The sequence below is a fragment of the Oncorhynchus masou genome, chromosome 30, assembly GCF_036934945.1.
Source record: "Oncorhynchus masou masou isolate Uvic2021 chromosome 30, UVic_Omas_1.1, whole genome shotgun sequence".
NCBI lineage: Eukaryota > Metazoa > Chordata > Actinopteri > Salmoniformes > Salmonidae > Oncorhynchus > Oncorhynchus masou.
The window spans coordinates 34033523-34059258 of NC_088241.1; the positions used below are offsets into that span (position 1 = coordinate 34033523).

The window sequence follows — 25736 nt, forward strand, 5'->3', positions numbered from 1 at the left end:
TCAAATTTTGGAACGCTCAACTCACCATAGCCCCGCCTCCTCAGTTCCGGCATTTGGCTCCGGAAGTACCGTACTTTTTTTGGTTCACAGGAAAAGGAAAAAAAAACTGCTGTTGGGAAACAAAACAGCAAAGTGAGTTTTAGTGACGAATGTTATTATTTTATAGTTTTACTATAGTAATATGTATCATAATAATTTACGAGATGTGATTTAGTTTTGCATCATACTTTGCTTCTTGCGCATTTGTAGCTAGCCAACATGAGCTAGCTAACTCGCAACGACGCTATGCTGTCGTTTAACGGTAATTCCCAAGTGTCTTATCTTCTGCAAGCAAAGTGGTTTGCTTGCAATCGATTCCACTACAACTAACGTGCTAATGTCATCCTGCATCGTGAATGGATGGGAGTTTGTTATTGGAGTAACTAGCTAGGTAGCTTTTTTGTTACATTGTTGCAGCTAGCTAACAATATAGCTAACTGTCTAAACCAGTCAGTCAGTATTAAGCTGTTGCGCTCATTACAGCAGGCTCGTTCGTTTTCGTGCTGTTACTTAGGAAACTCGCAAATTATATTACTAGCTATTAGGCTACAGTAAAATAGTTGAACAATAACCATATATATCCCATGCTTCGAGTAAGTATTTAACGGTCATTTGCATGGTAGCTCTATCTCTGTCATTGGCTGGCTTTAGCTGATAGTTAGTAATGACTTAATACTGACATACAGTTTACTTACCCCATTTAGTGGTTATTGTAGCCTCAATGGGATTGACTGTTATACATGTTAAATAAGAACTATGATAACAAACACGTGCCTATTACCATTCATATGTTGCCTTCCTTTTTCTTTATAGAATGCCTGCCCCTAAAAGACACAAGTCTTTTCAGGCTCCTCAAGCGAAGAGAAGAAAGGAGGATCAGAATGAAGTCGCCATGCCATCCAACAAAACGACACCAGCCTCTGCAACGTCAAGCAACCCCCAAAGAGAAGCACCTTTGCGGAGAAGGAATAAGAAAAAGCCCCCCGCAGAACTAAAAGAGGGAAATAAACCTGCAGGGTCTAGCCGCCATTCCTCCAAAACAAAATCAACTCAAAAGGCCAGGACTAGGACCAAGTTCAATCCACCTGTAAAGAACGCCAAGCTGCTGAAAGCCACAAGTGCCTCCTCAAAGAATCCCAACTCTAAAGGAACCCTAAAAAGACCAGCCATGATCTTCAAAACTGCTTCCACAGAGTCTGATGAGGAGCTTATCAGAACTCATAAACCCCATTGCATCAGAAAATACTCTAATGGGGATCGAGGTAAGCGTAAAGGGTCACAGTCTAACCTGAATGAAGAAGTATTGCTCTCAGACCCTGTGCAGAGGGATCACAATTATGGTATACCCTCTGCGTCTTATGGTAGTCATTCTGAAATTGAGGAAAATAAAAGGAAAAGAGTCAGAGAGTCCACCAGAGGCCCAGAGACCAAGAGAGATGTGAATATGGAATCTCAAATGTCTTCGGAACCCTTACCTGAACAATCTGGACAGATGAAGCAGAGCAGTGAGACGCATGAGGTGCAGGATAATTCCATTACCACCCCAACAGATGAATTTAGTGAGAGTGTCAACACCAAGCCTGACATAAAAATGTCTCCTCCAGCATCTCCTGAGAAAGCTTCAGACCCCATCCCTAAGCAGGTGAACCAGAATAATTCCATGACCACCCCAACAGATGAATTTAGTGAGAGTGTCAACACCAAGCCTGACATAAGAATGTCTCCTCCAGCATCCCCTGATAAAGCTTCAGACCCCATCCATAAGCAGGTGAACCAGAATAATTCCATGACCACCCCAACAGATGAATTTAGTGAGAGTGTCAACACCAAGCCTGACATAAAAATTTCTCCTCCAGCATCCCCTGAGAAAGCTTCAGACCCCATCCATAAGCAGGTGAACCAGAGTAGAGAGAAACATGAGGAGCAGAATGATTCCGTGACCATCCCTACATATCAAGTTAGTGAGAGTGTAGCGAGCAAGATGGATGCATATAAAAAGTCTGCAGACCCCATACCTGAACTACTAAAACAGAGCACTGAGACACAGGATATGCAGGAAAATTCCATGACCACCCATACAGCTAAAGGTAATGAACAGACTAAGGTCGGTGCAAAAATATTGTCTCCTCCAGCCATCGGCTTAGTAGCATATAGTAGCAGTAGTGATTCTGAATGTGAAAGTGAGGGAAATGACAGGACGGGACTCACAGAGTCAATAGATGTGAAGATGAAAACTCAAGCATCTTCAGAGAAGGCTTCAGACCCTGTCCCTGAACAGGTGAAGGAAAGCAGTGAGACGATGCAGAAGGATCCCATGACCACCTCTACATATGAAGTTACAGAGGAATCCATGACCACCCCTACATATGAAGTTACCAAGGATTCCATGACCACCCCTACATATGAAGTTACCGAGGATTCTATGACCTCCCCTACATATGAAGTTACCGAGGATTCCATGACCTCCCCTACTGAGAGTGTAGACGCTAAGCTTGATGCAAATATAAAGCCTCCTCCATCTATAGAAGTATATTCAGAGGAGGCTTCAGACCCTGTCCCTAAACAGGTGCATCCTGAACAGGTGAATCAGATATACATTGAAATAGAGAAGGTGCAGGAAGATTTCATAACCACCCCAACAGATGAAGTATGTGAACTTTTAGATAGCACGCTTGATGCAGAAATAATGTCCCTGCCACCTTTAGAAGCATCCTCTGAGGAGACCCATACATTTGAAGTTAGTGAGAGTGTAGAGACCAAGTGTTCAGAACTTGCACCTGAACATGTGACGCAGAGCACTGAGATGCAGGGAGATTCCGCGCCAACCCACGCAGATCAAGTAAGTGAGAGTGTAGACACCAAGCTTGATATCGAAGTAAATTCTGCTCCACCTGTAGAACTATCCTCTGAGGAGACTTCAGACATTGTCTCTGTCTCAGAGCAGGTGCTGCAGAGCAGTGAGACACAGGAAGTCCAGGGAGATTCCATGACCACCCGTACAGATGAACTTAGGGACACCAAGCTTGATATCGAAGTAAATTCTGCTCCACCTGTAGAACTATCCTCTGATGAGACTTCAGACATTGTCTCTGTCTCAGAGCAGGTGCTGCAGAGCAGTGAGACACAGGAAGTCCAGGGAGATTCCATGACCACCCGTACAGATGAACTTAGGGAAAGTTTAGGAACAAAGTCGGGTGCTAAAATAAAGTCTCCACCCTTAGAGGTGCTTTTCAGTGCTCTAAAGGAGTCCAGTCTTTGCAAACATCCCCTGTCTCATACGATGCGCTCAAATGTCAAAGAGTTTCTGGGAGTAGAGGATTCTTTAGAAATCACTAAAAAAGACTGTGACTTTGGTGTAACGGAGAGCATTGAGTGTACTTTAGACCTGGAGACTCCGATTATTGTCGAGGATATGGAGATCGGCCACTGTGTTGTGGAGGTGGTGGGAGAGAATGGAGATGAGGTGGATAGTGATCTGGAAATCATAGACAACTCTGATAGGCCAGAGAAGACACTTGAGCTAACCAAAGTGTCTGAAGAAGAGTGCAGTGTGGATAAAAGTGAAGATGGTATTGAAAAGAAAGGCACAAGTTCCTCTAACCAAGAGAGCACAAATAGTGGGAAGAAGGAAGCGACTAAAAAAACACAGGGTAGCCTGGAAAAACCCAAGAAACAGCAGATGAACCCTCAGGCCCGGACCAAAGCCCGACTAGCAGCACTAGCTGAGCAAAAGGCAGCTGCCTCCAAAAAAGCGAGCAGGCAGCTCAACCTCCTGGCCCTATGTGAAGAAATAGCAGATGATATCGCCACTGACACAATGTTAATAAAGACGAAGGAGGAGGAGGAGCAGGTTGTAACAATTACGGCTGAACCCAGCAAGGAGCCAGAATGCACACCGCCTGTCACACAGCCTGAGACTGTTCCGATACCTCCTACTCCTGCCCGGCCCGAGGAACCGTCTCCAGCAGTAGAACCCTCCGCTGAGGAGCCTGCTCCAGCCAAGCCCCCAGCTCCAGAGCCACCTCAGAGGCGTTTCTTCATCAGCCAAGTGACGGTACCCCTCAAAATCCACGAGAAGAAGAAGCTTACCAGGTTCCAGAGGCTGCGGCAGGTGGAACTGCAGCGGGAGAAGAATATGTCCTGGACCATGGTGAAGAAGCTCAAGTCCGATCAGAAGATGATTCCAGAGACTGAGACTAAACCTTCCCCTCCAGCAGCAGCACCTGTCCAAGTGACCACCCCCCCACCCCCCTCAGCCAGTCCAGCAGCACCCACAGTAGCTGCACTCTCCCCAACCAGTCAAGAAGTGACCCCAAAAGTTGAGCCCCCAAAAGTTGAGCCCCCAAAAGTTGAGCCCCCAAAAATTGAGCCCCCAAAAGTGACCCCCAGTAAGGGACCCACCCTGAGAAAGAGGACGCTTCCAGCAGAACCCCCGCCGATGCCCAACGGGCTGAAAGCTCAGAAGGCCAAGCCTGTGGTGGAGTATAAGCCTTACAAATCCAGGCCCAAGTACTCCTTTGATGACTTTGAATGTGATGACGAGCCGAAACCCACAGTGCAGAAGGCAGCAGTGAGACCTACAGCTACTACTATTCAGAGGGCAGCAGTTAAACCTACAGCTGTTCAGAGGGCAGCAGTGAGACCGACACCTAGTACCATTCAGAGGGCAGCAGGGAGAACTACACCAACCACCATTCAGAGGGCAGCAGGGAGACCTACACCTACCACCATTCAGAGGGAAGCAGGGAGACCTACACCTACCACCATTCAGAGGGAAGCAGGGAGACCTACACCTACCACCATTCAGAGGAAAGCAGGGAGACCTACACCAGTGTCCGAAAATGGCAAACATGAAGTTAGTTTCTTAAACATTGATCGAAAATTATAAAATGCAAGGATGGGTTTTGGGTCAAAAATGGTATTGAAATGAATTCTTACCCTCTTAATTACTCCTTCCACAGGACTCAAAACCTACCGTGCAGAAGCCAGAAAACAGGGGTCAGAAAACAGTAGGACCTACCGTGCCAAAAACAGGACATATCACACAGAAAACAGTAGGACCTACCACGCAGAATAAAGTACCAACTGTACAGAAGGCCGTAGAGATACCAGCCCCTATGTCCAAAAATGGTAAACATGAGGTAAGTTTCTTAGTTGTGATAATACAAATGTATTATTTACATTTCTATAGCGCTTTTCATACATACAAGCAATATATCATGACTGGTCAACCAATGGAGGCCAAGTCTTTGAAAGCTGCATCCTCCAAAGATGGAGAGGAGGGACACTTTTAATAGCTTGAGCGGAGGGAGCTGTTCAGAGGATGGTAGAGGATGGAGTCTGCTGATGATCTTGTATAGGGAAAAACTGGGTACCAGCCTGACTCTTATAGCCACTTAGGTGATGCTCTGGGAACAATAAAGCTCATCACACACAGTTCAGTATAATAGCCAGTTGTCCTCATTACGAGTCTTCTGCCTAAGATGTATTACTAGCTCTCCCATTCCTCTCACACTTCAGGCGACTCCTCAAATGATGTTATAAGAAGATCAATAATTGGCAGCCACTCACTCACTCATCCCCATAGCTCTGGCTGGCGCATAGGGCAGTAACAAAGGCACTCCATTTCTGTCTGTCTCTAACCGCCTTCTCCACTGTGCCCCAGCTCTGCTGATGTAGTTGAAGCTCAGTCTCGATTGTTCTCTGCCACGTTGTCTTGGGCCTCCCCCTCTTACATCTGTCCTCTGGAGTCCAATGGACTGCTATTCTTGGTATAGAGTCTGTACTCTTTCTCATGTACTCCAGCGGTGTCTCTTGAGTATGGCTTCCTGCTTCGTTTATATAAGGAGGTTGGTGTTTGCTATTGTGTTTGGCCAGAAGTTGTTCATGAAGTTGTGTGGAAGGTAGGTTGTTTTTTCAGATCGGCTTCTGTCATTTTCCAGCAATCTGAACCATAAAGGAGAGTTGCCAGTATACAGCTCTGCAATATTTTGAGTTTTGAATGTGTTGTCTGGATTTCCAGACGTTATTGAACTTCATAAAGATTGCTTTATTGATTCTGGTGCAGATGTCTTTGCTGGTGCCTCCATCATGGCACATGGTGCTCCCAAGGTAACTAAAACTGTGGCTTAACTCCAGGTCCTGTTCCTTGATTTTGACTGAATTTGCTGTGTTGATGGACATGACCTTTGTCTTCCTGCAGTTGATAACCAGGCTGACTTGCTGGCCAAACAACTGGACAGTTTTCGTGTGTGTGTGTGTGTGTGTGTGTGTGTGTGTGTGTGTGTGAGTGATAAAAGGGCCAGGTCATCTGTGAAGTCAAGGTCTTCTAGAGTAGAATACCAGGTCCATTATATTCCTCTTGCCTGATATTCTGTGGTTCGCCACATGACCCAATCTATTGTCAGGTTGAAGAGTAAGGCTGACCTCACACAACCTTGACGAACTCAGCTTCACAACAAAGCTCATGTTGCTCGTTACCACAGAGGATGAGAAAGTTGCTGTAGAACTGTTTTATGATGTTTAACAACATGGGTGGGGATTCCATAAGTTCGTAAGATCTTCCATAGGCCTTATGGAAGTCAATAAAATTTGTTGAGTTTGTTGCCACTCACTACTTTGCTCAATGATGTTTCTGAGGGCAAAGATCTGGCCTGTACAGCTCCTTCCTCCCTCCCTTGTTTGTTCCTAAGCACTTTGTCTACAACTGAAGACATCCATTGTACGATCATTTTGCAAAAGGTCTTGCTGGGAACAGATAAAGGTGCGTTGCCCCTCCAGTTGTTGCAATCGAATAGAGTGCCCTTTGGTACCCGTATGATGACCCCCTGGGTCCAATCTGAAGGTATCTTTCCCTTCAACCAGATATCAGTGAAAAGTGAAAGGATGTTTGCAGCCACTACTGGATTGATTTTGAACAGCTCTGCATTGAGGTTATCAGGAACTGTAGCTTTCTCATTTAATGACTTGATGATGGTGATTATTTCTTCTTTGGTTGGTGGGTTGGTGTTTATGTTTAGATCTTCTAGAGCAGCTTCAGGTGTTGTGTGGTAATTGGATCCACCTGGGGTTCTCTGTTGAGACCTCTGAAATGTTCTGTCCATTTTGCTTCCTGTTCATTTTCCGTCGTTAGGAGATTGCCTTGCTTGCCTTTTTGATTTGAGGATTTGACTTGAATTTTCTGCCACATATTAGGTTAGTGATTTTCCTCGCTGGTTGCTTGCTGCTGCTTTTTCAGGTAGGCCCTTTTGTTTCTTCTTACTGGCCTTTTGGCTTGTGTAGATTTTTCTGTACTGCTCCTCCAATTCTAGTTTTAGCCTTTTGATTTGGAAACACTTCCCATGTTTCTGGGGTGACCCATTGCTCGCGTTGCCTTCTGTGGCCTATGATTTTCTTGCTGCTTTCACTGTAAGCTCTAACCACTTTCCCCCCATTTCCTGTCTATTTTCCTCAGTCGCCGCCTCATCTTTTTCTTCTGTGTTGTTTGAAAGGGCTTGATACAGGTTGCGAACTTGCATTATGAAGGTTTTCTTGGCGGTTTGGTACCTCAGCATGCCAACGTCAAATCTTGTCCCTTTTGTCAGTGGTCTTGAACGTTTCAGCTTTAGATCAATGTCGGCAGTCAGAAGATGGTGGCCACTGGCAACATCTGCCCCCTTTCACACCTTGATGTCCCTCAGTGAGCTTCTCAACTTGCCGTTGGTTTCCTTTCCATTAGTTTTCTCTACCCCTTTTTGTAGGATGATGGCGACACCTTCACGATGTTGTCCGTCCTCCCATCCAGAGTGTCGTACTGGTTCTCCAGTGCTGGTTCTCGTGGAACCAGAGCTAGTCCACCTGGCTTCACTCACTCTCAGGATCTGTAGCTTGTATCTCCTCACTTCGTTGGTAACCTGTGCCAGCTTTCCCGGAGTCCAACTTTGTTTGAACATTCCATAAGCCAACGTGCAGTTTGTATTTGGTGTTCAGTGCTCCCATCTTTACTCAGCAGTTTCCCGTAGGCTTAAACTGATGGGGGTCATACAAGTCTGGGGGATCTTTTCATCCAGTTGTAGAACTGTCATTTGTTGCTGTTTCTGTACCTCAAAAGGTTTTACGGGATGGGGTTGCTAGCCCCCATACCCAACCGTCCACTTCTGGTTTGAGGAGATTTTGGAATTGGCAGCCAGGTGAAACCAAAAAAGCTGGTACTGTGTCCAGATGCACTTTAACTTGCTAGACATGACAAAAAAGTGTTAATACGCTAATCTGTAGTTTAAAAACACCAGATATATGCAAGAAATACTCTTATCAAAAACAAGAGCTGATTTATTTTGTGATTTTTCTTTTTTTAAATCAACAATTAAAAACTCCTAAAAAAAATAACAATGTACACATTTGCAGTAGCTGTATGCTTAGGTTGCTATTAGGGCACAATGGCAACTATAGAACTATGCTACTTGAAATAACTTTCTTGGTTGTTATGCTACTTGAGGTAACTTTCTTGGTTGATATTTTACTTGTTTTTATGCTATCCGACATTGAAAGCGACCATGCATTTTTTTGTATGTCCCTGTTGGATTTGAACCCATGACCTGCTAGAGTGTAGCCCTAGCAACGCTCTTACCCACATCCTTATCATTTGTTAAATATCGTCTTGTGTGGTACTGTAACTGTCTTTATCTCCCTTCGTTCCACAGGACTGCAAACTTACTGTACAGAATGCAGTAGTACCTACCGTACGCAAGGCAGACATACCTAGACCCAGTGTACAGAAGGCAGTGGTGGTACCTATATCTTCTCCCAAAACGGAGCAGAAAGCAGAAGCACCACCTACGGCCAAAACTGGCGAAGATGAGGTAACATCCTTGGAACTGTTATTTCTTTATTAGCATGTAAGAATGGTAGGTTTGTTTTAGAAATTATATTAAAATCCCATTCAATAACTGTACAGGGCAATTCAGTGACACATTAGAAGCCGTGTGGATCATCACACAGCCATTTTTATGGTAAAAATGAATTGGTCGCCAAAATGTATCCCCCTTAACCTCTTGTCTTTCCACAGGATTCCATAGCACCAGTGTCCTCCCTTCCCTCTGAAGAGCCCCCAAGAGATTCTGTTGACAAAGAGCAGTGTGAAGAAATGCCTGCTGGTATTCTCATGTTTGATAACATCCAAATGACCATTTGAACAGTGTTATAACACATTGTCATATCATACATTGTGTAACATGCTTCTTATAGAATGTCTCTTACTTATCAGTTACTGAGATTAAACCCGCATCCCCAGAGGACAAGACAACAACAGAGAATGCCGTTGACTCGTAAGAATTTACACTCAAATTACAATGACCAAATAGTTTTCTGCACAAAAACAATTTTCCGGAGCAATCCGAACAATGTCTGTGTTTCCATGGCAGTGGGGTGGTTCAATCAGCAGGTAATAGCAGTCCCCTCTCTGATGAATGTCTGCAGAAAGAAATCAAGAAACTAAAGGAGACCGACAAAGAAGGAAATCAAGCCATTATTGTGAGTGTTTCAGTCCTTCGCCGAATACTGCCCACTGTATTACTGTACTTTGAGTTCTCTTTTGTAACACAGTGGTGTTATTCAAAGTCTATGCATATTCCTAGCTTGGTCCCAGATCTGTTTGTGCTCTTACTTGCTGTCATTGTCAGGCCAAAGGTTTGGCATGACAAGGAGTTGGCATGATTGCACAGACTGGCACTCAGCCTTGTAAGTTCCTACATTTAGATATAATCTATTTTAACGTAAGTCAGAACTGACCTAGAGTCTGTGCGTGTCACTTCCTAGGATGCAGGGCAGAAGCACTTTGGCCCAGTAACCTGCAGTGTGTGTGGGATGCTGTATTCCGCTGCCAACCCAGAGGATGAATCCCAGCATTTGCTCTTCCACAACCAGTTCACCAGTGCTGTCAGATATGTGGTGAGAATAAGCTGTATCCCACGGCATGAATGCGTCCCATAGGACTCTGGTCAAAAGTAACGCACTACTGTATATAGGACATGGGGAGCCGTTTGGGACGCAGACTATGTGTGCCAACTCGTCCCCTCTGACTCAAACATCTCTCACAGGCACACACATCTCTCAACCTATAAACCACTGATTTGTCATACCGTCCACAGGGGTGGAAGAAGGAGAGGATTTTGGGGGAGTACCCCGATGGCAAGATCATTCTTGTCCTTCCAGATGACCCCAAATATGCACTGAAGAAGGTATGTGTGCTTCAGGCTCCAAATGTACATATTAGCACATATGGTAAAAACGTTGACTGTAATACGATATAAAAAAAGGGCATTATTACTCTAAACTACTGTGTACTTTAAATCCCCCTGATAAACACCACTACATATGTCGAGAGTTTGTAAACCCCTGATATACAGTGGGGTCCATAATTATTGTCACCCTTGATAAAGATGAGCAAAAAATTCTATAAAATAAATAATACAACTACTGAGCGATATGGTATGCTAAAAGGAAATTGGACAATTGTATTATTTTACATTAATACAATTGCACAGAGAAAGAGATTTTGTTTAACAAGTAATAAAAACAAACACTTTACAAAATAAAATGCATCATTATTCCCATACCATTATTAGAGAATCAGGAAAATTATGATACCCTCTACCTATTGGCTAGTTAGCTTATTCAAGTGTTTTTTCAAAATACAACACTGCCCCTCTAAAAAAAAAAAACTATTTATCTGACTCACTTTTCAAAGAAATGCACCCATTTTGTGCTCTTGTAGGAAGCAATCACTCCCCCACTGCTGACTGCAAATTGTTTTTATCTGGGCTAATAACTAACTAGCAAAGGATATGAACAAATGTACAAATGTGCACACGTCGCTACAGTACATGTAGCTCTCGCTTTGATCACAAAACAAGTGCATCTACTCACGACCGCTCATGCTGTAAACACAGTCCAGTTCAAAGTGAATGGCAAAGGTCTATTTGCATAAAGGCCTACTGCAGCTCTAATTGGTTATGGCGCACATAGTCTGTGTAGGGTACGAGCCTGAGTCAGGCCTGTCAATGCAAGAGAATCCTACTCGGATGCATTCTGCCCACAAAATCTATTGCATAGTTTTTGTTTCGGGATGTTGCATTGAAAGTGACTAATATTCCGTTGATTCGATCACAATTCCCACAGTGAAGGGAAATGTTGATACTGTTCACAGGGAAAATTTATAAAATTTAAGTTCAATCTTGTGCTGCTTTGCGTGAGCTGATATTTCTTCTGCAAGGCAGTCCCAGTGGAGCTTAGAGGGAACATTGATTGGCACCCCTGTTTTTCATTACTCTAGCACCCTCCCCTTACGAGGATAAAGCCTTTTTCTAAAATGTTTTTTGAGATTGGGAACAACTTGTGGATCTTAGACCATTCCTCCGTATAGAATCTTTCCAGATCCTTGATATCATTTGTCTGTGCTTATGGACTGCCCTCTTCAATTCAAACCACAGGTTTTCAATGGGGTTCAAGTCCGTAGACAGAGATGGCCGTTGCAAAATGTAGATTTCTGTGGTAAATTTAACAGTTTCTTTGTGGATTTTGATCAGTGCTTATTGTCTTGTTGGAAGATCCACTTGCGGCCAAGTTTACACCTCCTGGCAGAGGCAACCAGGTTTTTGGCTAAAATGTCCTGGTACTTGGTAAAGTTCCTTATGCCATTGACTTTAACAAGGGCCCCAGGACCAGTGGAAGCAAAATAGCCCCATAACATCAAAGATCCACCACCATATTTCACTGTAGATATTAGGTACTTTTCTGCATATGCTTCTGTTTTTCAACGCCAAACCCACCACTGGTGTGCGTGGCCAAAGAGCCTTAATTTCATAGCACCGGTTCCAATCCAAGTGCCAATGCCGTTTATCTATCAGGGGGTGCCGCAGCACCCTCGGCACCCCTACTATCCACGGCTTTGAACACTTTGTAACTGTGGATCCAACATGCCGATTATGAAACGTTGATACTGTAAATTACGAGTTTTCAAATATCGAAATGTGAAGTGCACATTTTAACTCGTGGGTGGGTGGTTCACTTGTATGACAAAGCGGTATCTATTATTATAATCCTCAACACCTCATCTTTCAGAACACAGACTAATCTTGATTTACAGGATTTCCCTCACTTAGACGACACATTTGCAAAAGTTGCCAATTAGCAGGAGGTATGGGGGCATCTTCTTGTCATGCACAGTGCTCAAGTTTATAACTTCTGTCAGTCAAAACCCTCATTGTGATGCGGAGAACTTGAGCTCTTGACGCCATGTATAGCATGTTACTTTATATCCACTGTTTTCCAATTCAGGAGCTTCTCAATGACAAAATCTGCCATTTTCAACCCGTATATGGGATTACGGGTGCTGTGAGTGTAATGGGTTAAACAAAATGTATTTCTCTGAGCAGTTGTATTAGTGTAAAATAATATAATTCTATTAGTAATATATATATTTTAGCCTACAATATATCTGTGTTTGTATTGCTAATTTTATACAGTATTGTTTTTGCTCATATTTATCAAGGGTGCCAATAACTTCTGTACATCACTACAGTTTAATTGTTCTGTAGTCCAGGGTCATATTCACTAGGCATCAAACAGAATGAAAACAGACTGTAATAGGGAGGGATAAGAAACACTGGTTTTCTGTTGCAAAAGGTATTGCTACGGTGTGCACTAATGAATATGACCCTGCAAAGAAGTCTTACACAGCCTGTTTATTGGTGGTTTGTCAGGTTGAGGAGATTAGAGAGATGGTGGACAATGACCTGGGCTTCCAGCAGGTTGAGACCAAGTGTCCCTCCCAGACTAAAACCTTCCTGTTTATCTCCAATGACAAGAAGGTAGCTGGTTGCCTTATCGCTGAGCACATTCAGGAGGTGAGAAAGACTGTGTGGGTTATGGCTGGGAATGTGTGTGTTTGTTGGGAGGGTGAATGTGTGTGTTTGTTGGGAGGGTGGTTGAGGTGCAAAGTCAAGAGACATTATTGTGACGATGTATTCGCTGTTGTTGCATGTATGTGATTGTATGTGCGTGTGCAGGGCTACAGGGTCATCGAGGAAGTGATGCCTGAGGGCTCAGAGGGAGAGAAGGTGATGTTTGAGCGTCAGAGAGCCTGGTGCTGTTCCACCAACCCAGAGCCAGCCCTCTGTGGCATCAGCCGCATCTGGGTCTTCAGCATGATGAGACGGAGGGGCATCGCCTCACGCATGATCGAGTGTCTCAGGTCAGTCCGTCAGTCTTACTTGGGCATGAATCGAAGGGGGTAGAAAAATCTACATTAATTTGCTCTGTGGGGAGGGGGTAAAGGCGTCCGCATGCTTCCCAGCCGAAACAGTTCGGGAAAGTGTTTGCATATTTTGTGGCATTTTGTTTGTTTTGGACTTCAGTGCGTTTTTTTTTTTTTTTTTTGCTGTTCGTGCACAATTTTTTTTTCTCAAGGCAAGCCGAAGTCGGCAGCCAAAGACTACATCCCTTTGTTGGTGATTGTTCAAGACTAGGTGTTCTTCAATAAAGTCTTTGTCATTCAACAAGAGACGACTCATTTTCATGGACAATTTGTCATTGAGAAATACTGCACCGATAATCTTAGTTAGTCATGCAATTTTACATCTAAGCTCCTCTGCAAAAATGTCAAAATGAATGACAGATTTCTTGAGATAATTCTGACTATTTTGAGGAAGTGTATAATGGCTGCGGCGTCCCAAAATGGACAAACAGTACTATGGCCACTTTTGTTCCTCATTTTTCAAGCAAAGTTATTTTAAGGGAGCAAGTTCAGCTAGGTGCCAGCCTAACAGAAGCATGCTAGTGACGTAATGCCCCCTGATTCAGTCACATACACTGAGTGTACAAAACATAGGAACACATTCCTCATATTGAGTTTCACTCCCTTTTGCCCTCAGAACAGCTTCAATTCGTCAGGTTATGGACTACAAGGTTCCATAGGGATGCTGGCCCATGTTGACTCCAATGCTTCCCGCAGTTGTGCCAAGTTGGCTGGATGTCCTTTGGGTGGTGGACCATTCGGGACAATGTTGAGTGTGAAAAACCCAGCAGCGTTGGAGTTCTAGTAACAAACCGGTGCACCTGGCACTTACTAGCAAGCCCCGTTCAAAGGCACACACAGTGCATTCAGAAAGTATTCAGACCCCTTGACTTTTTCCACATTTTGATATATTACAGACTTATTCTAAAATGTATTACATTCATTTTTTCCCCCTCATCAATCTACACACAATACCACATAATGACAAAGCAAAAATAGGTTTTTAGAAATGTTTGCTAATTTATAAAAAAATAAAGATACCTTAATTTACATAAGTATTCAGACCCTTTGCTATGAGCCTTGAAATTTAGCTCAGGTGCATCCTGTTTTCATTTATCATCCTTGAGATGTTTCTACAACTTGATTTGGAGTTTACCTGTGGTAAATTCAATTGATAGGACATGATTTGGAAAGGCACACACCTGTCTATAGAAGGTCCCACAGTTGACAGTGCATGTCTGAGCAAAAACCAAGCCATGAGGTCGAAGGAATTGTCTGTGGTCCCCCGAGACACGATTGTGTCGAGGCACAGATCTGGGGAAGGGTACCAAAAAATGTCTGCAGCATTGAAGATCCCCAAGAACACAGTGGCCTCCATCATTCTTAAATGGATGCACCAAGTCTCTTCCTAGAGCAATTGGGGGAGAAGGGCCTTGGTCAGAGAGGTGACCAACTCTGAAAGAGCTCCAGAGTTCCTCTGTGGAGATGGGAGAACCTTCCAGAAGGACAACCATCTCTGCAGCACTCCACCAATCAGGCCTTTATGGTGGAGTGGTCAGACGGAAGCCACTCCTCAGTAAAATTGCCAAGTGTCAAGTCTGGAGGAAACCTGGCACCATCCCTACGGTGAAGCATGGTGGTGGCAGTATCATGCTGTGGGGATGTTTTTTAGCGGCAGAGATTGGGAGACTAGTCAGGATTGAGGGAAAGATGAACGGTGCAAAGTACAGAGATCCAAGATGAAAACCTACTCCAGAGCACTCAACATCTCAGACTGGGGCGAAGGTTCACCTTCCAAAAGAACAATACCCTAAGCACACAGCCAAGACAACGCAGGAGTGGATTTGGGACAAGTCTCTGAATTTCCATGAGTGGCCCAGCCAGAGACCGGACCTAAACCCGATCAAACATCTCTGGAGAGACTTAAAAATAGCTGTACAGTGATGCTCCCCATCCAACCTGACAGGGCTTGAGAGGATCTGCAGAGACGAATGGGAGAAACTCTCCAAATACAGGTGTGCCAAGCTTGTAGTGTCATTCCCAAGAAGGCTTGAGGCTGTAATCACTGCCAACGGTTCTTTAACAAAGTACTGATTTAAAGGGTCTGAATACTTGTGTAAATATATTTCTGTTTATTTTTAATACATTTGCAAAAATGTCTAAAAACCTGTTTTTGCTTTGTCACTATGGGGTATTGTGTGTCGATTGATGAGAAGAAAAAACAACTGAATCAATTTTAGAATAAGGCTGTAATGTAACAAAATGTGGAAAAAGTCAAGGTCTGAATACTTTCCGAAAGCACTGTACATCTTTTGTCTTACCCATTCACCCTCTGAATGGCTCACATACACAATCCATGTCTCAAGGCTTAAAAATCGTTATTTAACCTGCTTCCTCCCCTTCATCTACACGTATTGAAGTGGCTTTAACAAGTGACATCAATAAGGGATCAAAGCTTTCCCCTGGTCAGTCTGCCATGGAAAGAGCAGATGTCCTTAATGTTTTGTACACTCAGTGTATATACTGCTCCCCACCGGTGACTGGTTCAATCCCCATGTTCACCCTTCCTACTGTACTCCCACTTGCATGTCTCCCCCTCTGTTTCCAACTGTTTAAAATCTAAAATATGTGTGTTATGTATGTATGTACTATATATATATCAGTGCCTTCAGAAAGTATTCATACCCCTTGACTTATTCCACATTTTCCTGTTAGTCTGTTTTTCTTTCTTTCACACAATACCCCATAATGACAAGGTGAAAACAAAATATCTCATTAACATAAGTATTCACACCCCTGAGTCAATACAAATTAGAATCAGCTTGAGTTGTGAGTTTTGGGTATGTCTCTAAGAGCTTTGCATACCTGGGTTGTACAATATTTGCACATTCTTTTAAAAATGCTTTAACCTCTGTCAAATTGTTTTAGGTTATTGTCCTGCTGAAAGGTGCATTTGTCTCCCAGCAGACTGAACAAGGTTTTTGCCTGTGCTTAGCTCTATTCTGTTTCTTTTTAGCCTAACAAACTCCCTAGTCCTTGCCGACAACAAGCATACCCATAACATGATGAAGCCACCACTGTGCCTGGAAAAATATGTAGGGTGGTACTCAGCAATGTTGTTGGATTTGCCCCAAACATAACGCTTTGTATTCAGGACAGTTAATTTCTTTGACACATTTTTGAATTTTTACTTTAGTGCCTTAATGCAAACAAGATGCATGTTTTTGGAATATTTTTATTCTGTACATGCTTCTTTTTCGCTCTGTCATTTAGGTTAGTATTGTGGAGTAACTACAGCAATGTTGATCTATCTTCAGTTTTCTCCTATCACAGCCATTAAACTCTTAACTGTTTTAAAGTCACCATTGGTCTCATGGTGAAATCTCTGAGCGGTTTCCTTCTTCTCCGGCAACTGAGTTAGGAAGGACGCTTGTATCTTTGTAGTGACTGGGTGTATTGATACACTATCCAGTGTAAGTAATAACTTCACCATGCTCAAAGGGATATTCAGTGTCAGCTTTTATTTTTACCCATCTACCAATAGGCTCTCTTTGAGAGACATTGGAAAACCTGCCTAGTCTTTTGGTTTAATCCGTTTTTAAAACTCACTGCTCGACTGATGGACCTTACAGATAATTGCAGGTGTGGGGTACAGAGATGAGGTAGTCATTTTGAAAAATCATGTTGAACACTATTATTGCACTCAGTGAGTCCATGCAACTTATGTGACTTGTTTAAGCAAATGTTTTCTCCCAACTGATTTAGGCTTGCCATAACAAAGGGGTTGAATACTTATTGACTCAAGACATTACAGCTTTACACTTTTTAGTAATAAAAAAAAAGATTAAAAACATATAATTCCACTTTGACATTATGGAGTATTGTGTATAGGCCATTGACACAATCTGAAATTAATCCATTTAAAATGTAGGCTGTAACACAATTTTGTTTTGAGAAAGTTAAGGGTTGTATATATAATTGAAATATGTAGTTTTCTTCTGTCATTGCCCTCCCACAGGAACAACTTCATCTACGGCTCCTACTTGAGCAAGGAGGAGATCGCTTTCTCCGACCCCACGCCCGACGGGAAGCTCTTTGCTACACACTACTGTGGCACCTCGCAGTTCCTGGTTTATAACTTTGTCAGTGGAACTCGTTCAGACCAACCAAGTCCTAATTTGGTGTAACCAATCGCATCAAGGTGGATTTTTGTTGTGGCCCAGCGACTCCTCACCAACCAATCTTGTCGTGGACATCCTGTCACAAGCACATTGTGGCTCTTTTAGACTGAACGTTTAGACTCAACAAAGACTACTGTACTGACTCTTCTGAGGGGAAATCTTGGTTTTTAATCTCAGGTTGAAAACAACAAGGTGTTGTTTAAAAGATTTAAAATCTCCCTTTAATCCCTGCATAGTATTTTGAGACAAATAATATTTTTATTTATGTTTTTTAAATAAGAAACTAGCTTTTATTGGCAGTATTAAATAGTTTACATGCATTAAGCTTGACAGCAATAGAAAACAGCATTTCACAATTCATAGTTTTTGAAGATCCACTTAATTTCACTCAAACGGTTCTAAAACAATGTTGTCCTGTTCTAATAATGCTTTTCATTCATGTTGAGCATCTTAAAAACTGTTAGAAGTTGCTAATATTAAGATGAGTTGTCATGTGTGCACAAGGGGTTGTTCTTACACACTTCCATGTTCATCATCTCTTTACTTTTAATGAAGGGATGCGTTGACCACCTGACGTTCCATTATGTGATACAGAGTACATTATTGTTAAGATCACTCTCACAGAATTGATCAGAATGTGGTGGTTTGAAGTTTTCACTCACCAATTTCTTCACTTCATGATCATTCTCAGTCTTGTTGCCATGTGTCCTAATCATGTCCATTAATAAAATGGAGAGTCCTATTTGGGATAGTTATCCTCCTTAGGCAGTAAGTTGGACTAGCAGGAAGGTAATAATGGTTGGATTTCTGTATGGGGCATTTTTCTGTAGTGCTTCTAGTCAAGGCTCTTTACCCAAGTTGCCTCAGAAATATATCTAACTGCAGAAATGTTAAATGTGAGCTGTGATATAAGTGAATTGGTAAGGCAGTGAGCATTCGCTCGTTTCTGCCTGTGTATGTTTGTGCCTGCCATGAATCATAAACCTCAACCTGACTGTTATATTTCACTGACAGACTGATCGTATTGTAGACTCCCTCAAATGTTCTCATCCAAACTGCCCTTATTTGAAGCCCCCCTGAAATCACAATTTTTAATAATTGACAATTTCTTCTATTGGCAGAAAGTTTTATTCACATTTAGGACCTCATTGATGAGACATTAAGAGTTAAGTAAATCATGTGATATTAATAATATAAATGTAATTGAAAGGGTTTAAAAGCTCAGGGTTATTTGTTTTTTGAGGGAGTTGAAACACCATCCATGTCAAAAGGAGATTATCACAGCAAACCAAGGGACAGTTGCTCAGCCATCAAAAAGGGTTGTGAGTCATACATTTTTGGGTATCAATGATTTATTCATCACATTGCCCTTCATTTTGAAACATTTTATTTTAGAAATATTGTGGGTCATGTAAGAAAACACATTTGATTTATAAAGAGCTGTCATGTAAATAGTTATTTAAAAATAAAAAACTATCCTGCCCTGCTTTGGTTGAATTGATTTAAGTTGACGTGTCTCACAGCTCAGTGTTTTGAGCATGAATGTAGCATTCCTTATGTGATAACCTTCACAAGTTAAGCTTCATGGTTACATATCACGACTTTGAATAGGTTGGGTGATGAAGGCTTATTCTACCACCTAGTGGATATAATACATTCCAACATATTTTCTTTGTACCAGTGGTGGCCAGTACAGACAAAGCCCAATGTTACCATGAAGTTGATGCATTGTTTTGCATCTTATCATTCATGGTGCCTCTATTTGACAGACGGGTTTCTATCCGTCTTGCTGTTGAATGTTCTAATTAGAGCCACAGTCATTACCGCCACAGCATGAATGGGTGGGTGTTCTATTACTGTCAATCGCATGTATTATAGTCAGTCACACATTTCCCTGTGAGTTTCATATCAACTCTCTGAGACTGGCTGATGCTAGTATAGAAAATAATCGATGCTATGACACTAGTCATAGAAAATCAATGGATCTGACCTGGCCACCGTCTCAACTGAAAGGGATTTTGTCTGTCTTAAATCTGGCCACCATGCGATCATTCTGTGTCTTTGTAGATGGATTGATGTAAACACTCTCCTGTTAGTGCATTCTTCGCCTCTCCTGTCACAACACTGGGCCTGCTCCATGGTTACTTCAGAGAAACAAAAGAACCTTAGAACAACATGGATACTTCCTCAGACGGAGGGCGTGAGAAAACACTGAGCTACGTTGATCCTCAGAGCTGCTCTGATACTGATCAGGAAAAATGCTGGAAACGAATGGACATTTATGAAAACAAGATCTAACAGGCCAGCAGTAAATCTGAAAAGATAAAAACCAGGAGGTCAGTCACCATTACAGCATAATGAATGACAACTTCCAAACACTATAGAGAAAATGATTTCTTCAAATGCATCTGCTGATGAGCCATTAAGCATGAACACCAACAAAATTAGTATATTCACAGAAAATGGACATTACAGTAGATGATCCATTTACAGGTGCTTTTATTATACTCGTCAGCCTGTGGCTACAATGACCAAAGAGAATAGACTAACACAGGGTAGACGAAACGGGTATAGATTCTGTTTTGTTTAATTGACATATCACAAAAATAAAGTGAAGAAACTCAACAGAACAATAGATCACAGCTGCCAGAAATGTAGAAAGGTCATAAACATCTATATACAACTACTGTAATAAAAGTTGATCTGTTATTGCAAGTTATGTTCATGGTTATTATGTTTGTAAATGCAAGCTGGAGCTTTCTGAGATCACTCTCTTATGTAATGATGCAAGAGAAATGCATTTACACAGATAAATTAACTACAGCTAATACACAATACAACATTAAGTATCAGAGGGTTACTTTCAGACAATACATTTCAAGAGCATGTGATCAACTAACAATATGTGCCATAAGATCAGTCCAGTGTCTCCTTTGAGAAGATTGCATAGATCTGTAGAGGGGGAAATCTAATGTAATCCTTTTTAAAATTGAATTTTAAGGCAGCAAGATTTGAAAAACGTTAAAGGGGTGTAGACTTTCTATAGGCACTGTATATGACATCTCCTGGTACCTTTGAATAGCCTCAGTAAGATTCTAAGCTGCCTGTGGAGAAAAAAAAGTCCACATTTAAGTGTGTCACAGTCACAGGATGGGGCAGTGCTGGCCACAGGAGAAGTAGAGCATCTCAAGCGCATCTGGCTCCTGTGGAATTTTCATGACATCTGTCTGACCTTTGCCAGGCTGTACCACCACAACCTTTCCACCTCCCGGGCCTTCTATTAGAGGGTGCACTTTATTACCTGGCATCTTGAAGTCAGTAGGGGCAAAAGCTATTCCATTCTTCTCAGCCCACAGTTTTAGTTTCTCTGTCTTGTCTTTACTGTCCTTTGAGTCGTCACCCTTAGCACTGCCCTTGCTGACGGGGCTTAGGTCATCCTGGTGCGGGTCTGAGTCACAGCCATGAGGCAGGTTGAAATAGGTGCACTTTGGCACCAAAGGCTTCACAGACTTCACTATGTCCTCCAAATCAGTGTGGCCGAAAAGGGAGTAAGGGACGTCTTCTTCTGTATCTTGGCACACATCTTCAGTTGATGCAGATGTGTTCTTGTTGATATCAATAGGCTCTGAGACAGACTTTCTGATCACGCTCTCTCTGAGGAGCCACCTGTCTTTGTCTATCAGGAAACAGTCTCCAGGCTCGACCTGTGCATTGAAGGCGATATACCGTGTTGGATCACTGTTTGTGCCTACAGAGCTTGTGGCATTGAAGTATGATAAGTCAGACATCCCTTTGGTCTGTGCATTACGAAATGGGGAAAGGCTGATCTTACCAGGAAATTCTCTGGACTTTGGTTTCAGAGGAGATGGGGGCTGACTTTCTTTGACATTGGTATCTTTCTTTCCATAAAGCCTTTCAATTGTTCTCCTGACAACGCATTTGGTGATGGATTTCTTCACTGAATCATCCTCACCACTGGACGTCTCAGTTGATGTCTGTGATTGATGACCACTACTGCCAGAAGTCTCCGGTCTGTTGTCAGACAGATCTGAGGTGTTTGGGCTGGGTAGTCTTGTTTGTCCATACAGATTGTCCACAACGCTTTTTGCTATAAACAATTCCTTTATTGACTTGACCCTATTTCCGTCAGGCTCTCTAGTTATACAGCCATCATAGCTAAATGCCAACAAGGATCGTGGAGCTGGGGGGACATGACTACAGTCTCTGATGTATTTATAGGCCACGTTGTCCTTTTAAAAGTGTGCACATGAGCTTTGTCTTGCTCTTTGGCATCATCACCGCCTGAGACAGCAGAAACCTCTATTTGGCCAAACGGTTTGATGCCAGTTGTCACTATAGTAATACTTTTCCCTTGCTTTACATCAGCAATCTTCTTATCCAGTATTTTTACTCGCTCTGCTACAGATGGTAATGGCTCCTCAAAACAGTTGGTTGTTTTTGCTTCAGTCTTTTCATAATGTTTATCCTCCTCAGAAGGCTCTTCCTCTAAGGTTTCCTGATACTCCTCCTCTGGGTATGGCTCATCCTCTACACTAACATGTTCTACATCAGAGCCAGACAGCTTCTCTTCATAGCTTACTCGCTTCTCCTCTGAGCTACACTGATTATCCTCAAAGTTTGCTTCTTCTACAGTATCAGTTTGTTGTTCGAAGCTAACATGCTGCGCACTATTCTTCCCACTATCCTTATCCATCCTGTCAGCAATAGAATGCTGTTTGAACAATCTAGGCAGTGTTTCTCTGACAGTACACTCAGTTTCTTTTTGAGTAGTCTGCTCCACCCATAAGTGAGTCCGCTCATCATGCACTTTAATGTGTGCATTTGCATAGCTCAAGTCATCTTCATGTCTTTCCTCTTCCTCCCCCAAGCTAGTCTTGTCTTCTTCAAACTCTATTTTTTCTCTACTAACCTGCATCTTCATACATTTAACCCCCTTCTCTTCATGACTTGGCTGGTTCTCAATGTGACATTCCAGCTCTTCCTCTGAGCTAGCCTGCTGTTCTTCAAGATTAGACATGCTTTCCTCACTGCTAACCTTTGCATCCATACATTTAATCTCAGTGTCTTCATGGTTTGTTTGGTATTCAACATGATGTTCCAGCTCTTCATCTGAGATAGCCTGGTCTTCTTCAGGGGTCGACTTTCCGTCCTCACTGCTATCCTGCAGCGCCAAGCATTTGACCTCTGGCTCCTCATGGTTTGGCTGATCCTCTATATGACATTCATATTCTTCCTCTGAGGTAACCTGCTCCTTGAGGCTGGATACTCTTTCCTCATAGCTAACCTGCAGCCCCACATAGCTTGGCTGATCCTCTATGTAACATTGCTGCTCTTCCTCCAAGCATTCATCCTCCATACATCTATTTTCTGATACCATATAGCTTAGCTGGTCCTCAACATGACATTCCTGTTCTTCCTCCGAGCTAGCTTGGTCTTTTTCTAAGCTTTCCTTACAGCTAACCTGCAGCTCCATGCATTTGATCTCCTGCTCCACATGTGGGTTCTCGGTGTAGTATTCCTGCCCTCCCTCCAAGCTTTCCTCCTCCTCCCTGCTAACATTCAACTCAACAAGTGTGACCTCGGACTCCTCATGTTGGTTTGAGCAAGCCCGGGTTTGTTCAGCAGTGGACTGTCCGTCCTCATTGCTAAGCTGCAGCTCCATACATTTGTTCTCCTGCTCCACAAGTGCATTCTCAATATAGTATTCCTGCTCTTCCTCCAAGCTTTCCTCCTTTTCCACATAGCTTGACTGTATGTCCCCATCCTTCACTTTGGTCTTCAAGGGACACGCTTGCAGTTCCAAATAGCCATCATGCAATGCTAAACTGTAAGCCTGCTCTATGTCTGAGTATGTCTGTACTTTATCATGGTCAATCTGTTTGTCGCTACATTTAGCCTCTTCTTCCCAGTTGTCCTGCTCAAGTTCAGAACCTTCCTTATTCGCTGCTTGTCTGCTTCTATGGCAAGTAAAATCCTCTTTAAAGTTTTGTTCTTCTGAGGAGAAGGGCTGCTCTTGCCTACTGCTTTGGCTCTCTGGGATTGGTGACATCTTGTTTTCAGTCACCTCTTTGGGATGGTAAATATTTATAAATCTTTTAACGATGGATTTAACATCAACATTAGCATCAATATTAAGCACATTATCATTTGAAGCCTCTTCCTTAGGGACTGCAGTTGATTTGGCATTTACCCTTTCCTCTGGGAATGACTCCACTTTTTCATTCGCTTCTTTAGACATTTCTATTTCATCCCCCTCCATGCTTTCGCTCACCCCGGTTGGAAGGGCTGCCAATGCTTCCTTCAGGTTTCCAGGCAAGTCAAGCTCATGTATTAGCTCATCGATATCCAATGACTTTTCTTCATTGATGTAGTCCTTCTCTGGGCATGTCTCAAACAAGACATTGTGCTCTGAACTGTTCAGTGTTGAGCTGCAACTTCTGACTTTGCTGTTGAGTTCCTGGAATCCCTTCCAACTTTGAAGCAGTTGTGTGGAAGTTGACTTTTGCAATTCTGACAGACTAGCTTTCAACTCCTCTGCACCCTCCATATTGGCAATTTCTCTCAGAGACTCCATCATTTTCAAAGCCTCAGCACAGCTTACACTGTTTGCATTCAGTTCAGGTATGTTCCAGTTAGTGAAGCTTTCCTTTAAAGTAATAACAGATAAGAAAGAAAGGAGAGCTTTATTAGATGACCCAAATGTAGAGGCCACATGGGAGGAGAAATCAGGCAAGCTGTTTGACTTTTCAAGACAAGATGGACAATTGTTGTGTGTGATTTGTCTAATTGACTGAATTGAGAAACATAGCTTCTCTAGCACAGGTTTCATATCTGGCTGGGGAGGAAGTTTGTCTGTGTGTGACGGTATCTGTGTTTTTGTTAGGGGCTCCTCTGCTGTTACTTTGGTACTGTCTCCCTGATCTGAATTGCTCAGCTTATCATCCCCGTTCATCTCTTCGTGATTCACTAAAGTGGGACTGGGAGGTATTGGCTTATTCTTCATTGGGAGTTTAGGTGTTGATGGTCCTTTCAGAGTGGAGTGGTTAAACAATGTTGTTTTTTCCAAAACATGGCCAGTGGTTGATATGGGTCTTTCATCTGATGTGAGACTAGTAGGTGATGTCGACATGAAACATGAGGGGCTACTAGCTAAGGGAGCCTCATCTAAGACAATGTTGGATATCCGAGTTTTAGCAGGCTTCTCAGATGAGAGACCATTGGAGATTGGTGTCTTATCCATCAACATCTTTTCCACAGTAGGATCACTGGATATTGAAGACTTCTCAGCTGAAGCTTTTCTAAGTGTTAGTTGCTTTTCCAGGGTGAGATTACTGACCAATCTTGTCTTTTTTGTTGGGAGTTTAGGTGATGGTGGTTCTTTCAGAGTGGAGTGGTTGAACAATGTTGTCTTTTCAAATACATGGCCAGTAGGTGATGGAGCCTTATTTGATGAAGGACTGCTTGATATGGGTTGTTCTTCATCACCTAGACTACTATGTGATGAACACATGAAATATGAAGGACTGCTACCTATGGAAGACACATCTAAGTCTTTGTTGGATAATGGTGCCTTCTCCATCTGCGTTTTAGCAGGCAGTTGTGTCTTCTCAGGCGAGAGACTGTTTGAGACTGGGGTCTTCTCTATTGAGGAGCTATTTGGTACTGATTTATTTTCCAATGACAGACCATTTGTGATAGGTGGCTTCTCTTCTGAGATATCTTTAGGCATTGATGTTTCTTCCAATGAATGACTGTCAGATGGTGATGGCTTTTCTACTAAGATTATTGCAGTAGGGGAGACTGAGAGACCGTTGTAGAAAAGTGTCTTTTCCACTGAGGGATTAATGGGCAACCTTTCCTGTGTAGTATCACTGTGTAATGGAGTCTTTTGCGATGATTGGTCAGAAGGACATGGTAATGTTGTGTTTTCCAAAGCCAGGTTGGTCTGTGTTGCTATATTTTCAAATGTTCTATTTGGAAATGCAGTCGTTTCCAAAGATGGACTACTTGGTATTTGTGTTATTTCCTTAAACAAAGAAGGCTCATCTTCTTCAGTATCCATTTCACAATTGAATTCTGATACATCTGGAACAATGTCTCCCTCAGTTTCTACCGGAGACATTGTTTCCTCCACTGGGTCTGGGTACACAGTTGGGAGGGCTTTCTCTAACCAATTCTCAACATATTCATTGATATTAGAAGAGCTCAGATCATGACTCTCTTTA

The 25736-nt window shown here is 42.7% G+C and overlaps 1 protein-coding gene across 2 annotated transcripts; it reads left to right on the forward strand.

Moving 5' to 3' along the window:
* Positions 1–60: 60 nt before the first annotated feature.
* On the forward strand, positions 61–18976 carry LOC135522563 (microtubule-associated protein futsch-like). 2 transcript variants are annotated; one of them, XM_064948944.1, is made up of 12 exons: positions 61–132; positions 853–4894; positions 5001–5180; positions 8718–8876; positions 9083–9170; positions 9281–9341; positions 9438–9546; positions 9832–9963; positions 10164–10253; positions 12777–12920; positions 13083–13267; positions 17328–18976. In XM_064948944.1, exons 2-12 carry the CDS (start codon positions 854–856, stop codon positions 17494–17496), a joined length of 5358 nt encoding a protein of 1785 aa, XP_064805016.1. In that variant the 5' UTR covers positions 61–132; position 853; the 3' UTR covers positions 17497–18976. The 2 variants fall into 2 exon arrangements, with proteins under 2 accessions (XP_064805016.1, XP_064805017.1); XM_064948945.1 differs by lacking the exons at positions 10164–10253; positions 12777–12920; positions 13083–13267; positions 17328–18976 and having other exon boundaries at positions 9493–9546; positions 9832–9961.
* Positions 18977–25736: the final 6760 nt, after the last annotated feature.